Below are 14,929 nucleotides of genomic sequence, written 5' to 3'. Positions count from 1 at the left end.
GGGCGCGCGCGGGCGCAGACACCTTGTGGAACTAAGGAGGCTTTCGTCCTCCCTGTCCCCCTTGGCTGAATCCCTGAGAAAGGGGTATTGCTGCGAAGCCGAGCCAGGGCTGGCCGCGCCGAGGTGGGAGGCAGGATGGAGGGGCGGGAGCCAAGGCCGAGGGGGGCGGACATGGGGTGGTGTCTCGCGCTCCATAAAGGGGTTGCGGGGACCGCGCTCTCTTGTGCTAGGGCAGCTGCCACCGGCGGGGAACGCGGCGCGATGCGGGTTCAGTGCCAACAGAGCCCAGTGCTGGCAGGCAGCGCCACTTTGGCCGCCTTCGGGGCACTGGCCTTGTACTTCGCGAAGCCCGCCAGCTACGGGAAGCACACGGAGATCCTGACGCCCGCGGCTACCAGCCTGTCCGCCCGAGCCGCCTGGTTCCTGCAGGAGCTGCCCTCCTTCGTGGTGCCCGCGGGGATCCTCGCCCGTCAGCCGCTCTCCCTCTTCGGGCCACCTGGGCCGGTGCTTTTGGGCTTCTTCTGCTTACATTACTTCTACAGGTAGCGTTTTTCCCCTGCGGGCGCCAAGTGCAGCGCACTGCCCGCTCCCGGCGTCCAGGGGCGCAGAGCGAAGCGCGCACCTAGGAACGCCAAGGAGGCAGCGCGGAGCGCTGCGAGGAACGCGGAGGGTAGCTTGCAGGGCGCACCTGGCGGGGGCCGGGGCCGGACGCTAGAGATTTGAGAAGCGGCGGTGGGACAGACACCGCCTTCACTCCCCCGGGACCTCATCCCCTCTCAGCCGCTCCAAATCCTCTAGCTGCTCCAGAGAAAGAGGCCCTGCGGGCGAGAGGCGAGCTGGAAAGCTCAGACGGGGCAGAGCTATTGGCTAGGACTGTTCCTTAATCCACGGTTACCTGTGGCATCTCGCGCCCCGCCCCGCTTCTCTTTTTTCCTTCACCTTTTCCTTGCCGGGTGGGGACAGGTTAGTTCTGGGATCTTGGGAGAGTCTTACGCGTTTGACATCTCCCGCGGAAAACGCAGCTCAGAGGTTCTCACAGATTTAGTCTTTGCGGGTCTAAGAAGGAAGGTGGGCAGAGCCCAAATCCAGATTTCAAAGATGGCAAAGAGAATATATCGAGATCCCACTGACTTAAGCGAGGGTCCCTGCTTCTTAGGCCCCTCCCAAAAGGGACCAAGCACATCACCAATTCATCTACCTTTCCAATTTCCCTGGGACCTGAATTGTGAGTGGGTGAAAGTTAACCTAGAGCTCAAATGTTCTTCTAGATTAAAAAAAAAAACAAAAAACCCGAGTTCAGGAGAAATTTACCTTCTGCGCTGGGAAGGAAAGACAGGAAAGAGACCGAGGAATGTCTGGGTAAGGTTATGGGACTGAAAGAAGACAATACAGCTGGTGCCCACTAAGATTCAAATCTGAGCCTGTGAATCTCCGAGGTTTAAGACCTTTTAGCCATTTTAAGTAGGCAGATATTCCATGCAAGAAAAGAACAGATCCCATAAACAGAGAAAGGTTATCAAACAAAATCAAAACCTTGAAGAAGCACTGCCTTATTTTGAGTAGAAGATTCCTAGGGTCAAAAGATCAAAAAGTTTGGATTAGAAATTAAGATAAAGAATGCCTCTGGCATAATCTCTCTCATAAAGAAAAAGTGATGCCTCATTTCGAGAGAAGATGTCAGAGACAAAATTCAATCTTTCTTAATTCCCTCTTATCTTCTGTAGTCAAGATTTAATATTTATGCAATCTTAACTGAATTCTCACTCTTTTAAAAAGGCAAATATGTCTATTGTCAAGCAATAAGAACTAAATTGATCCTTTCAACAAATATTTACTAAAAGTCTATTGTGAACAAGATTCTTTATTTTACACAGATTTTATTTTACTCAGATTTAGATGATTTAATTTGCACAGAAAGAAGGATGTTGGATACAGGAGATAAGAGATTAGTTTTTTATTTCACTATTTTCGAATAGATATTTGACAGAAATGTGATTTTTATCAACAATTATTTTTATCTTTAATTACTGTATGTTGGCAACATAAGCAATATTTTTATGAGGTCATTTAATCTTAGAGTAATGATTAGTGTTTTATGACAATCCTATTAACATAATGTTTAGGCTTGTTTTTGAAATCAAAAGGCACTTTGCACAGTAAATTATGACCAGTACATTTTTTAAAAAAAAAACCAAAGGAGTAATTACACATAAAAGAAATATCTACATACCGTCCTTTGGAGGAAACTTAAAAATATTAGTAAAGGTCTTGGAGATTGATTCTGCCTGAGGGAAATTGCCCACTAGAAGTACAACTCTGAATTACTCGTCCCTGAGGCGTCAGGATATGATGTTTGTCTTTCCTGTTGTTTGAATTCTTTCTTTGAGGCCACTGAGACATTTGATCTGTTATTATTTTGAGTGCTTACCGGGTGTTACACTCTGTGCCAAACACTTCAAGTAAATTGTTCACTCATCCTCCTACCAACCCATTTAGGCAGGCACTGGAGGTGCAGGTGGGAAACTGGAGCAAGAAAAGGTTAAATAACTTACTTGCCCAAGGTCACACAGTAAGGAGGAATCAGAGCTCAAACCCAGGCAGTGTAAATCCAGATCTCAGGCTCTTCAGGTATGATAATAAACTGTTTTATATTTGTTGAATAAATGAGATCTCATTCTTGCTTTATAAAACTGTATGCTTAAAATTATTTAAATTTTTTTACTATAAAAATCATTTTTCCCCATGAAAAATGGAAAATTCAAAAAGTAGAAAATACTCATAATTACAGCATCTAAGTATATTAAATGTTAATGTTTTAGAAAAATTTTTTTTACTTTATTATTCTTTTTTTTAAAATATATATTTTATTGCATTTTAGATTTTGGGGTACATGTGAAGAACATGCAAGATTGTTGCATAGGTACATACATGGCAATGTGGTTTGCTGCCTTCCTCCCCATCACCTATATCTGGCATTTCTCCCCATGTTATCCCTCCCCAACTCCCCACCCACCGCTGTCCCTCCCCTAGTTCCCTCCCACAGACCCCAGTGTGTGATGCTCCCCTCCCTGTGTCCGTGTGTTCTCATTGTTCAACAACTGCCTATGAGTGAGAACATGTGGTGTTTGATTTTCTGTTATTTTGTCAGTTTGCTGAGAATGATGGTTTCCAGTTTATCTATGTCCCTATCTATCAAATCTTTTTTCTTAGTAGATTTTCACACATGCTTTTCATGTTGAATATGCGGTTTTTTGTTCTGTTTAACTACCTAACATTTTATAGTGAGTACTTTCCCACATTATCATAGATTTCTTAATATCTGCTGATTTCATCTAATGTAAAAACAATAATTTACCTATACATTCATTTATAGTTGGGCATTTAATTTGTCTTGGGGTGGGGCTAGGTTCATTGAAGCTGTGATGTGCATTTATTGCATCTAAATTCTTTTCAAAAGCTAGGTCTGTTTTCTTAGTCAGGATTCCCAGAAGTGGTTCAAAGGTTATGAGCATTCTTTAGGGTCTTGATATTCACCCATATCTGTTTTGAGGCTTAAAAAGTCATTTGGCTTGATAATAAGGGTGCATTAAGGAACAAGCATCAGGCTCTCTTGGCTTTATCTTGTCCTGTGCGTTGCTATGACAGAGAATAAGATGGAGAGACAAGGAGGAAGGGTGGCTCAGGTTTGGCTCAGACTCTTTTGCAAAATGTCCATTGGGGACTGTTCAGAACAGCAATATGTCCTATTGGATGGAAGTTAAAACTTGTTACATTTTTCTCAATACAAAGATGACACACAAGACTGTAGATTCCACAGGGTCAGGGGTTTTCATCTCACTTTTTAATGGCTGTATCCCCAGTGTATACAAAGAGCTGGGACATAGTTGGTACTCACTAACATTTGTTGAATGCATGAATGAACTCTATTTACAACAACAGTACAGACAGAATTATAGGAGAGCTAGCAGCAATTACTTGGGAATCATCATTGCTGAAATTGCATAGTTAGGTCAATTTAGATAATTTTCCTCCCTTCAGGATCTATTGTTCTGGCTGCTGGGTTGTTTAGCCACATGAAAATGACTGCTGCCTAAGCATGTTGCCTAATCCCACTGTCAAAGTTATTTGAAGTCAAGAGTTGTCTCACCTCTTGTTGGCTGTGATTACAGCTGTGGAATGACCCTTTGCCCAAACTCTCTGACTGATCTTCGCTTTCACAAGAAGTCTTGGTGTCCCATACAGTGGTCAGTCATACCACTTATGCATGTGGTAGCTGATGTCTTTTTCAAGACTTTGATGGGACTTTGATAACTGAATGAACAAGACACAAAGAAACATTTTTTCTTCCAGAAAAAAGTGACTACATTGTGAAAAGGTTTTGGGCAGTGTGACTTTCGTGATTACATCTAGAAGCAGAGCATAATGCACACATTAGAGTCTGCTTTAATTCAGAGAGATATTCCCTGAGGTTTAGATGCTGAAACATTTTCTTAATTAGCCAAATAAAATGATGGCCTCAATAAAATGCCTTTTTGCTTTATTGGTGAGTTCATTCTCCAGCAGAACTTCTCATCCTTCAAGATTCAGGTCAGGCATCATTTCCTCCAAGAAACCTTGTCTGAGTCTTTTCTTCTCTCTAAATCCAGTTGTGATGCTGTTCCTTGGGCTTTCATTGTAGCCAGTGTGGCTTTCCTTGAGGCATTTCACACACTGGATCATAATTATCTATTCTAAGGAAATGTAGTTCTCATCTGTCCAACCTCGTCATTTTACAGAAGCAAAGCACAAAAGGTTGGGTCAGTTAGGGACAAAGCAGGAGTTGGAACTTGAGTTTCCTCATGGGCCCCTGCCAATGCTTCTCTTATTTCATGAGAGGTGCAGATGTCGAACCATTCAGAAGTAATCAAACCTCACTAAGGAAACTACTCATTTGCTGAGAATCAGAATGAGAATTAATATCTAGATTGGAAACAATAGACAAATCTCTTCTCTTACAGATTAAGATAAAAAAAAGCCCAAACAAGATAAGAAATATTTCTGTGGTCACTTGATCACGTGTTAAGGATGTTCCTGAGGCATAATTTGGATCAATTAAGATTAATTGAAGGATTTTTACAATGAGAATCAGCAAACATTTCCCGTAAAAAGCCAGGTCGTGATCTCTATTGCAGCAACTCACGACTACTGTTATAGCAGGAAAGCAGCTACAGACATTATATAAACAGATGAATGTGGTTGTATTCCAATAAAGCTTTATTTACAAAATTAAGCAGTGGGCCGTATTTGGCCTATAGGCCATAGTTTACCAGTCCATTCTTAAGAAAACTATGAATGGCATAGCTTTACATTCAGTGCCCTGGTAATTCTATAATAAAATTTGATTAAATTCTATAGCAAAGCAGTGGGCATATTTTAGAAAATTTCTGCTACATGTAAGTGGGGACTTGATAGTAAACATTGTTTTCTGAGAATTCTTGGGTTTCAAGTTTTTTGTTTGGACCCTTATGGGAAAATAATAGGACTCTTGGAGTTTTCATTTTAAATGGAATGACATCATAAGCAAGTCTGAAAAATATATAGCTATGTTTGCCAAAAATATAAACCAGCTTTAGAGATCATGACCATTTCACTTTAACCACATTGAAGAAAGAACCAACTTCTTGTTCATTTAAAATCCAATTTAATGTCACTTAAAGAGAACAAATAAAATAAAGAATTACAATTGGAATTCATTGCAACTACAATTCAAGGATTCAGACTGGCAAAGTGACATGTACCAAACTACATGGCAAGAAAGGGCAGAGTGGAGCTTGAAGCCAGGGCTCCTGATCTTTCTCAGGGTTCTACATGCTCAGAATTATGCAAGGTCTTATGGGGGTCATAGGAGTACAATGTCTAGTGCCTGCCCTCTAAAAAGAAGGCAGGAAAGAACTTTCATCGTGTGCTTCTCACTCTTTCTGGTGTGAAACTTGGGTGGCAGCAATGTCAGTCTGAGAATATCAGGCAGGTGGGAAAATGTAAACTGAGAGGACAAGAGGCCTGGTTTGTATGGGCCACCGCCAGGGGCCCCCTGAGAGATCCAGGAGTTAGGCAACTAGAGACATATTACCACCTTTTGTTACTGGTAAAGCTGGTTTGTGGGAACATGGCTTAGATTTTAGATCATGTGGGTCTCCTAACACTGTGCCTCAGAAATACTTAGCTACAATCATGGCTGGGCAACCACAGGCCTCTCACAGCGGTGCCTGTTCTGAAAAGACAGCAGAAGGACTGAGCTGTATGCATCCTTTGGCAGGTCCTGCTGTCAGATTGACCCATCAGGTGATTCATGTTTCCTTGCCTGAGAAGGAATGAGTGAGGGACAGTGGAAAGACTTTCAGTGATGCTCTAGTAAAGGGCCCTCAGCCAGTTGGAGGGGGAGCATAAATATTTTTTGTTACTAGATAGAATGCAAAAGTTGTCTACTTACTTTTGCCACAGCCTGGCAACTTATTTCTGGAACTTGGGGTACTTCCCGTTCTGCTGTTGACTCCCTGCCATGTATGGCAATAAGGACATCAAAGTCTGGATTCGAGTTGTTTAAAAAGTTTCTGTGCTCAACCCAGGGGCCTTTAATGAGACTCAGCTCAACATAGGAGCTCTAAATTTTAAAAACCTCTGAACTAGGGCCAACAGTGCAATTTGTCTTCCATTTGGTTATAGAAGGGAGAGAAGGGAAACCAATATTTATTGAGCTCTGGGTGTTCCAGGCATTATATTACGTGCTTTACATTGGTTATCTCATTTTGTCCTTGAGAAAATCCCTGTTATTAGTGCTATTTTACAAGTGATTGCAGTGCAGAACATTGGTGGAGTGAGTGGGAGTGAGAATGGGAGACTTGACCTGGTTCTTGAAGAATGGCCGATTCCCAGATTTCTGGGTGGGGATGTGACATCTGTTGGGAAAAGGGACCCATTTGGTAATCTATGACTTAAATTTGCCTTATACTCTGTATACTCAGTCTTGAATTTCTCTCCACTTTTAGATTCCAAACATCTTCTGTAACTATGCCATATTATCTAGTCCTACTACCCAAGTCTTAAATTAGAGTCTGGGCCATTTTCAAGTTTTTTTCTTATATTTGCTCCATATTGTTGAGGCTGATCCTAGAAGTTACTGTGAAGAAAACAGGTTAATTTGCTTTTGATATTTTTTCTCACTGACCATGAAACGTCTCAAGATCTTTTTTCATGTACAGACTCTGGTTCTCTCTTGCCTCTCTGCCTGTCCTCTTATATCAGCAGTATTCAATCTTACAAAGTTATCTTTCAAAACTTAACTCTGTGTCTCATGCTCTTAGTCAATGTTCTTTACTTGCCAACAAATTTGTGATAAACAAGTCTAAGTTCCAGTGTATTGAGTTGTTTGTTTTCATATTATTGAGTTTTAAAAGTTTTTTATATATTCTGGATAGAGGTATTTTGCCAGGTATAAACTTAGCAAATATTTTCTCTCCATTTGTGGCTTTTCTTTTTTATTCTCTTAACTGTCTTTTGTTTTTTAAAAAAATTTATTTTAGGTTCAAGTTTACATATGCAGTTTTGTTATACAGGTAAACTACATGTCTCAGGGGTTTGGTGTACAGATTATTTCATCACCCCAGTAATAAGCATAGTACTTGATAGGTATTTTTTTGATCCTCACCCTCCTTCCATTCTCTACCCTCAAGTAGATCTCAATTCTGTTGTTCTCCTCGTATCCATATGTACTTGGTGTTTAGCTCCCATTTATAAGTGAGGATATGCAGTTGGTTTTCTGTTTCTGTGTTAGTTTGCCAAAAATAATGGCCTGCAAAGGACATGATCTCATTTTTTATGGCTGCATAATATTCCATGGTGTGTATGTACCACATTTTCTTTCTCCAGTCCACCATTGATGGATATTTAGGTTGAATTCATGTCTTTGCTGTTGTGAATACTGCTGCAATGAGCATACATATGCACGTCTCTTTATGGTAGAACAATATATATTTATTTGTGGATATACTCAATAATGGAATTGCTGAATTGAATGGTGATTCTGTTTTAAATTATTTGAGAAATTCCCCCTAGCAGTGTATAGGCATTCTCTGTTCTCTACAACCTTTCCAACATTTATTATTTTTGACTTCTTAATAATAGCCATTCTGATTAATGTGAGATGGTATTTCATGGTGGTTTTGATTTACATTTGATGCAGAGCATTTTTTCATATCCTTCTTGGCCACATATGTCTTTTTTGAAAAATATTTGTTCATGTCCTTTGCCCACTTTTAGTTGGATTGTTTCGTTTTGCTTGTGAATTAGTTTAAGTTCCTTATAGATGCTAGATATTAGATCTTTGTCAGATGCATAGTTTGCAGATATTTTTTCCCATTCTGTAGGTTGTATGTTTACTTTTTTGATATATATATTTTTTTCCTGTGCAGAAGTTCTTTAGTTTAATTCGGTCCTATTTGTCAATTTTTGATTTTGTTGCAATTGCTTTTGGTGTCTTCGTCATGAAGTCTTTGCCACGGCCTATGCCCAGAATGGCACTTTCTAGGTTTTCTTCTAGGGTATTTTAGTTTTAGGTTTTACATTGAAGTCTTTAGTTCATCTTGAGTTGATTTTTGTATATGGTGTAAGGTAGAGGTCCAGTTTCAATTTTCTGCATATGGCTAGCCAGTTATCCCAGCACCAGTTTGAATAGGGAATCCTTTCCCCATTGGTTGTTTTTGTCAACTTTATTAAATATGAGATGATTGTAGGTGTGCAGCATTGTTTCTGGGCTCTTCATCCTGTTCCATTGGTCTATAGGCCTGTTTTTGTACCAGTGCCATGCTGTTTTGGTTACTGTAGCCTTGTAATGTAGTTTGAAGTCAGGTAATGTGATGCCTCCAGCTTTGTTTTTTTGATTAGGATTGCCTTGGCTATTTGGGCTCTTTTTTGATTCCATGTGAATTTTAAAATAGTTCTTTTCTAATTCTGTGAAGAATGTCATTGGTAGTTTGATAGGAATAACATTGAATCTGTGACCTGCTTTGAGCAGTATGGCCATTTTAACAATATTGATTCCATCCATGGAATGTTTTTGAGCATGGAATGTTTTTTCTGTTTGTGTCATCTCTAATTTCTTTCAGCAGTGTTTTATAATCCTCATTGTAGAGATCTTTCACCTCCTTGGTTAGTTGTATTCCTAGGTATTTTATTCTCTTTGTTGCAGTTGTAAATGGGATTGCACTCTTGATTTGGCTGTCAGTTTGGATGTTGTTGGTGTACAGAAATGCTAGTAATTTTTGTACATTGATTTTGTATCCTGAAGCTTTACTGAAGTTGTTTATCGGACTGAGAAGCTTTTGGGCAGAGCCTACATGGGATGTTTCAGGTATAAAATTACATCATCTGTAAACAGGGATAGTTTAACCTCCTCTCTTCCTATTTAGATGCCTTTTATTTCTTTCTCTTACCAGATTGCTCTGGTCAGGATTTCCAGTACTACATTGAATAGGAGTGGTGAGAGAGGGTATCCTTATCTTGTTCTGGTTTTCAATGAGAATGCTTCCAGCTTTTGCCTATTCAGTATGATGTTAGCTGTGGGTTTGTCATTGACGGCTCTTGTTATTTTGAATTATGTTTCTTCAATGCCTCATTTGTTGAGGATTTTTAACATGATGAGATGTTTAATTTTGTTGAAAGCCTTTTCTGTATCTATTAAGATAATTACGTAGTTTTTGTTTTTATTTCTGTTTATGTGAATCACATTTATTGATTTGCATATGTCGACTCAACCTTACATCCCGGGTATAAAGCCTGCTTGATTGTAGTGGATTAGCTTTTTGATGTCCTACCAGATTCAGTTTGCCAGTGTTTTGTTGATGATTTTTGCCTTGATTTTTATTGGCCTGATGTTTTCTTTTTTGTTGTGTCTCTGTGAGGTTTTGGTATCAGGATGATGCTGGCCTCTTAGAATGAGATGGGGAGGAGTCTTTCTTCTTCAATTTTTTGGACTAGTTTAAGTAGAAATGGTACCAGCTCTTTGTTACACATCTGGTAGAATTTGTCTTAACTGTCTTTTGAAAGACAGAAATTTTTAGTTTTGATGAAGTCTCATTTTTTCCATTTTTCTTTCGCTTTTGATGTCATATCTAAAATATCTTTGCCTAATCTGAGGTCACAGTGATTTTCTCTTATATTTCCTTATACAAGACTTGTAGTTTTAGGTTTTACTTTTAAGTCTATGATACATTTTGAATTAATTTTTAAAGTAGAATTACTGGTGTGAATAAAAGATTTTTGTTTGCTTGTTTGTTTTGCATGTGGACAGCCAATTGTTTTAGTGCCATTTGTTGAAAATACTACTTTTTCTCCAATGAACTGCCTTTGCACCTTAACTTTAAAAGTAGGAAAATTATATGAACGGATACTTTGACAAAGAAAACATATGGCTGGCAAATAAGAAAGTGAAAAGATCCTCATTATAAGCGATTCGGGTAAATGCAAATTAAACCACAATGGGGTATCACTATGTGTCTGATAGAATGGCTAAAATAAAAAATACTGAGCATACCTAGTGTTTGTGAGGATGTGGAATAACTGGAACTCTCATAAATTGTTGATGAGAATTTAAATGACAACCACTTTGGAAAATTGACAGTTTCTTAAAAAGTGAAACCTATACCTATCATATACATATACCTACATATAATCTAGCCATTGCATTCCTAGTTATTTTTCTAAGAAAACTAAAAGCACGTGTTCATAAAAATGATGGTAGCAGCAGCCCATCTGGAGTGGCTGCAATGGGAGAGGATTGGCTGGGGCTGCGCACTCTGCAGAACTGGGAACAAGCATGAGCCCCACCCCCTACCAAGTTGATGGGGCAAAAGCCCAGTGCTCCTGGGAGAAGCTGTAGCTGCTCAGCCATGGCTTTGAACCTGGGCTTTCCTGTGCTCTCAGGGGCCTGGGAAGCCCCCCTGCCCCTGCAGGCTTGGAAAGGAAAGGGAGCAGGAAAGCCTGCTCCCACTCCTTGACCTCTCTCTGCTCTAGGTGCCTGCTCTGGGACGGAGCAAAGTTGTGGCTGAGCCCAGGTGCTGTTACAGCCTAGCCTGGAGTGCACACACTCAGGGCAGCATTGACACATCAGCCCCCTGCCTCCTTGACACCCTCCAGACTTTGGGTGCTGATGAACATGGGAGTGGGGGCAAGTAGGGGCTGAGGGTAGCTTGGTTCAGGCCTGCAGGGACCTCTTGGCATGAGCATGGATGGCATGTGGATGGTGGCAGGAGGCAAACAGGCTCCTGGGAGGTAAGCAGCAGGTCCCAGGTGAAACCCCACCTTCCAGCCAGGGATGGCCTAAAACCTGGGGGCTGGGCTATCAGTTCTGTGTGGAGTCAGTGGCCCAGAGTGACAATTTATGGTGCTTTTTCTGAGCCTACTCATAGTTGCCCATGGACCAACCAGCATGCACTGCCTCCCTTCTGAGCCCATAAAAACTCTGGTCTCGGACAGACTTGGACAAAAGTCAGGACTACTACCTGTGGGAAGGAGCTACCTACTTTCGGTCTTCCAAGAGCTGGTCTGTCACTCACTGAAGCTCCTCTCTGTCTTGCTCATCCTCCAGTTGTCTGCATACCTCATTCTTCCTGGATATGGGACAAGAACTCAAGACCTGCCGAATGGGGGTACTCAAAGAGCTGTAACACAAACAGGGCTGAAATATGCCCTCCTGCTTATCACATTGCAGGTAACAAGAAGGAGAGAAGAGCTGTGGCCCTTTAGGGAGCCCAGAACTAGGGATCCCTGAGCCAGGGCTGTGATACCCTCTTTGGGGCTTTATGGTTCCTGACATCTCCAAGTTTCCAGGTACCACCATGTTCTCCTCATCCAGATGTGAATGCCTATAGTGAAAGCCACTTGTGGTACATCTGGTCCAGCCACAGCCTCACATGGAGCTGGCACTCACTCACACATTCCTCATCATTTGGTGCCTGGCTTGCCCTTGACAGGTGTGGGATCCAGGCCTGTAGCACAAGCCAAGTGCAGCCTGCCAGGCCGAGTGGGCAGATTAAGCCCAATGGGCATTAGCAATACTCAGGCAGAAGGCACCTCTGGCCATAGAGGTTTCCAGCTGGTGGTGACACAACAGGGATCCTGTGACACAAAGACTTGTATACAAATGTTTGTAGTAGCTTTATTTGTAGAACCCAAAAACTAGAAAGAGTTCATGCTTTATGATTATGTTTATATAAAATTCTATGGTGACATAAAATACATCAATGGTTTCCTGAGGACACAAGAGGGACAAGAAGGTAGGACTACAAAGAGTATGAAGAACCTTTTGTTGTGATGGATATGTTCATTACTTTTATGTCACATGGCTTCATGTGACATATATATATATATTTCAAATTGCACACTTTAAATATGTTCAGTTGACTGTATAGTAATTTACTTCAATAAAGATAAGAAAACTAGGTATGCCTGTGAAAAAATTATATATATATATATGGCCCTGTGCCACTGAGAATTGTTCAAACTTTCTGTGAAGTTAATCCGACAATGTTCAACAAGTGCTGAAAAACTGTTTCACTTTTTTGAGGATGTAGGAGGAGGGCCAGGAATTCTAATCAAGTGAAATAATCCAAAAGAAAGAAATCAGTCTACACAAAGTTATAGTGTTATTATTCACAACTGTGAAACCCTGGAAGTTACCTAAATGCTTTACAAGTGGGGATTGATTGTAATCAATATGATTAAATTATCATATATACTTCCAAAATATTAATTTCATGGATTATATGTATGGAAATAAATATATGAAGCCATTTAGTTAAAAAGTAACACCTAAATAGTACACTCTGAATTAATCTGTGTTGACATGTATAATGAAAATTGACCATGATTGGAATATAAAGTGATGTAAATAGCTGATACTTCTGGTTTATATTTTTTCTTGTAGTATTATTAAAGTATTTAATGATTTAACTATTATACCTAATAGAAGAAATAATGCTGTATTACAAGATTTTAAGATGTACCTTACAAACTGACCATGCAATTAAATCTCAGCAGTGATATGACACCCCATTAAGATGTTACTGCACTTTCTGTAAACAATTTATATTAGCCATCATTAAGAAAAAGAGGGATGTTGAATGAGTTAAAGAGTGGTTTCCAGGAAAATCTTTCTGGAAAGACACCTTAGGATTTTCTGCAGACAGCTTAATTTTTTTTTTCTTGATTGAAATACTGGAAAGGAAAACATGCAAGAAAACATTCCATTTTGGACTCGGCAGCAGGTCCAGCCAGAGTGGGAACATCTGGAGCCTGGAGATCAAACAGTCTGGGAGCTCAAACATTTAGGCAATAAAAGCTGAAGGAAGCCAAAAACCAGAGCCACGGGTATCTGGTGTCAGGGTAGCTGCTGGGGGAGATCTGACTGTGGTAGTGGGGCCCAGCCATATGAACAAGTTCAGAGGTAGGACTGAAGCTGTGTATTGGGTTGAAGCTTGTCTCTCCTAAATTCATGTTTTTTCTAGAACCTTAGACTATGACCTTATTTGGAAATACGGTCTTTGCGATGTCATACATTGCTTAACATCAGGGATACATTCTGAGTAATGTGTTGTTAGGTGATTTCATCATTGTGCAAACATCATAGAGTGTACTCACACAAACCTAGGTGGTATAGTCTACTACACACCTAGACTATAGTATAGCCGATTGCTCCTAGGCTACAAACCTGTACAGCATGTTACTGTACTGAATACTATAGGTAATTAGGGCACAATAATTTTATGAAACCATAATTGTATATATAATCTGCCATTGACTGAAATATCATTATGATGCATGACTGTAGTTAAGATGAGGTCATACTGGATTAAGGTAGGTTCTGAATCCAGTGTGACTGATGCCCTCATAAGGGGAAAGAAACAGACACAAACGCAGAGAAATACCAGGAAGATGGCCGTCTGAAGACAGAGGCAAACATGGGAGCTATGCAATGACAAGCCAAGAAATGCCAAGGATTGCAGACCATCGCCAGAAGCTAGGAACACTCAAGGAAGGACTCTTCCCCAGAGCCTTTAGAGGAAGCATGGCTCTGCCAACCCCTTGATCTCCTACTTCCAGCCTTCAAAACTGTGAGATAATACATTTCTGTTGATTTAAGCTACTCAGTCTGTGGCAATTTGTTATGGCAGCCTAGGAAATTAACACTAGGTACACTTCAGAGCAGGACAGGTCAAGGGATAACCAAATAGGTCCCTTGTTACTAGAATTATGTACAACGTCAGAGCAGTTCTTGATGTTTACCTGGCTATCTCTTAGCCAAAGGCTCTTTGTATTTTCCTACACTAAAGGTCTGGCCAAGTGGGGTTCAGATTCTCTTCAAGTATGGAAATTCCCCCGATTTTTATGTTTGCTGGCCTTCCAAGTAAGATTTCCACTTAAGAAAGTGCTCCATGGCTAAAAAGCTTTAAAATCCATTGGTATAGGCAGATTTGACTCTGTAAAGCTTCGTTTCTGAAGTCCTTCATAGTGCTGATCTGAAAGTGAGATAGCACTAGCCCTGTCTCTGATTGTTCAACCTCAGACTCTGCATCAGAAGGTCAGGCAGCACTGACTTGTGTCAGGCCTGGAGCAGGCTCTAGGAGGCTGCTTTCATGATGAATTCCTTTTTGTTCAGGAGAATATAAGGAAGCTGGTCCTGTTTTAGAAGCAATAACAGGCTTTGAGTTTGCTCTAGGGAAGTTCCAAAATCAAGAGTCCCCAAGGTGTCGTACTCTGGATTTCTAGGTCACAAGTATCCAAACCAGAGTTGGCCAGAATGGATTCTGGGGATGTGGGTGAATTTCCATTTCTCATCCACTTCTACTCCATCTCCAGTTCTTCATTCTCCATTTCTACTCCCTCAATACCAAAATTA

The 14,929-nt window shown here is 40.6% G+C and overlaps 1 protein-coding gene across 1 annotated transcript in view; it reads left to right on the top strand.

Annotated features, from left to right (window-relative positions):
* Positions 1-261: 261 nt before the first annotated feature.
* Positions 262-14,929, top strand: part of SRD5A2 (steroid 5 alpha-reductase 2) — a 55,402-nt gene continuing 40,734 nt past the window's right edge. Inside the window, exon 1 of the mRNA XM_012475559.2 lies at positions 262-542. Coding sequence (XP_012330982.2) covers positions 262-542 — 281 coding nt within the window. The remainder of the gene's footprint in view (positions 543-14,929) is intronic.

The sequence above is a fragment of the Aotus nancymaae genome, unplaced genomic scaffold (genome assembly GCF_030222135.1).
Source record: "Aotus nancymaae isolate 86718 unplaced genomic scaffold, 86718_ANA_hifiasm-v0.15.2.pri h1tg000057l, whole genome shotgun sequence".
NCBI lineage: Eukaryota > Metazoa > Chordata > Mammalia > Primates > Aotidae > Aotus > Aotus nancymaae.
This window is presented reverse-complemented; position numbering and strand designations above follow the sequence as displayed.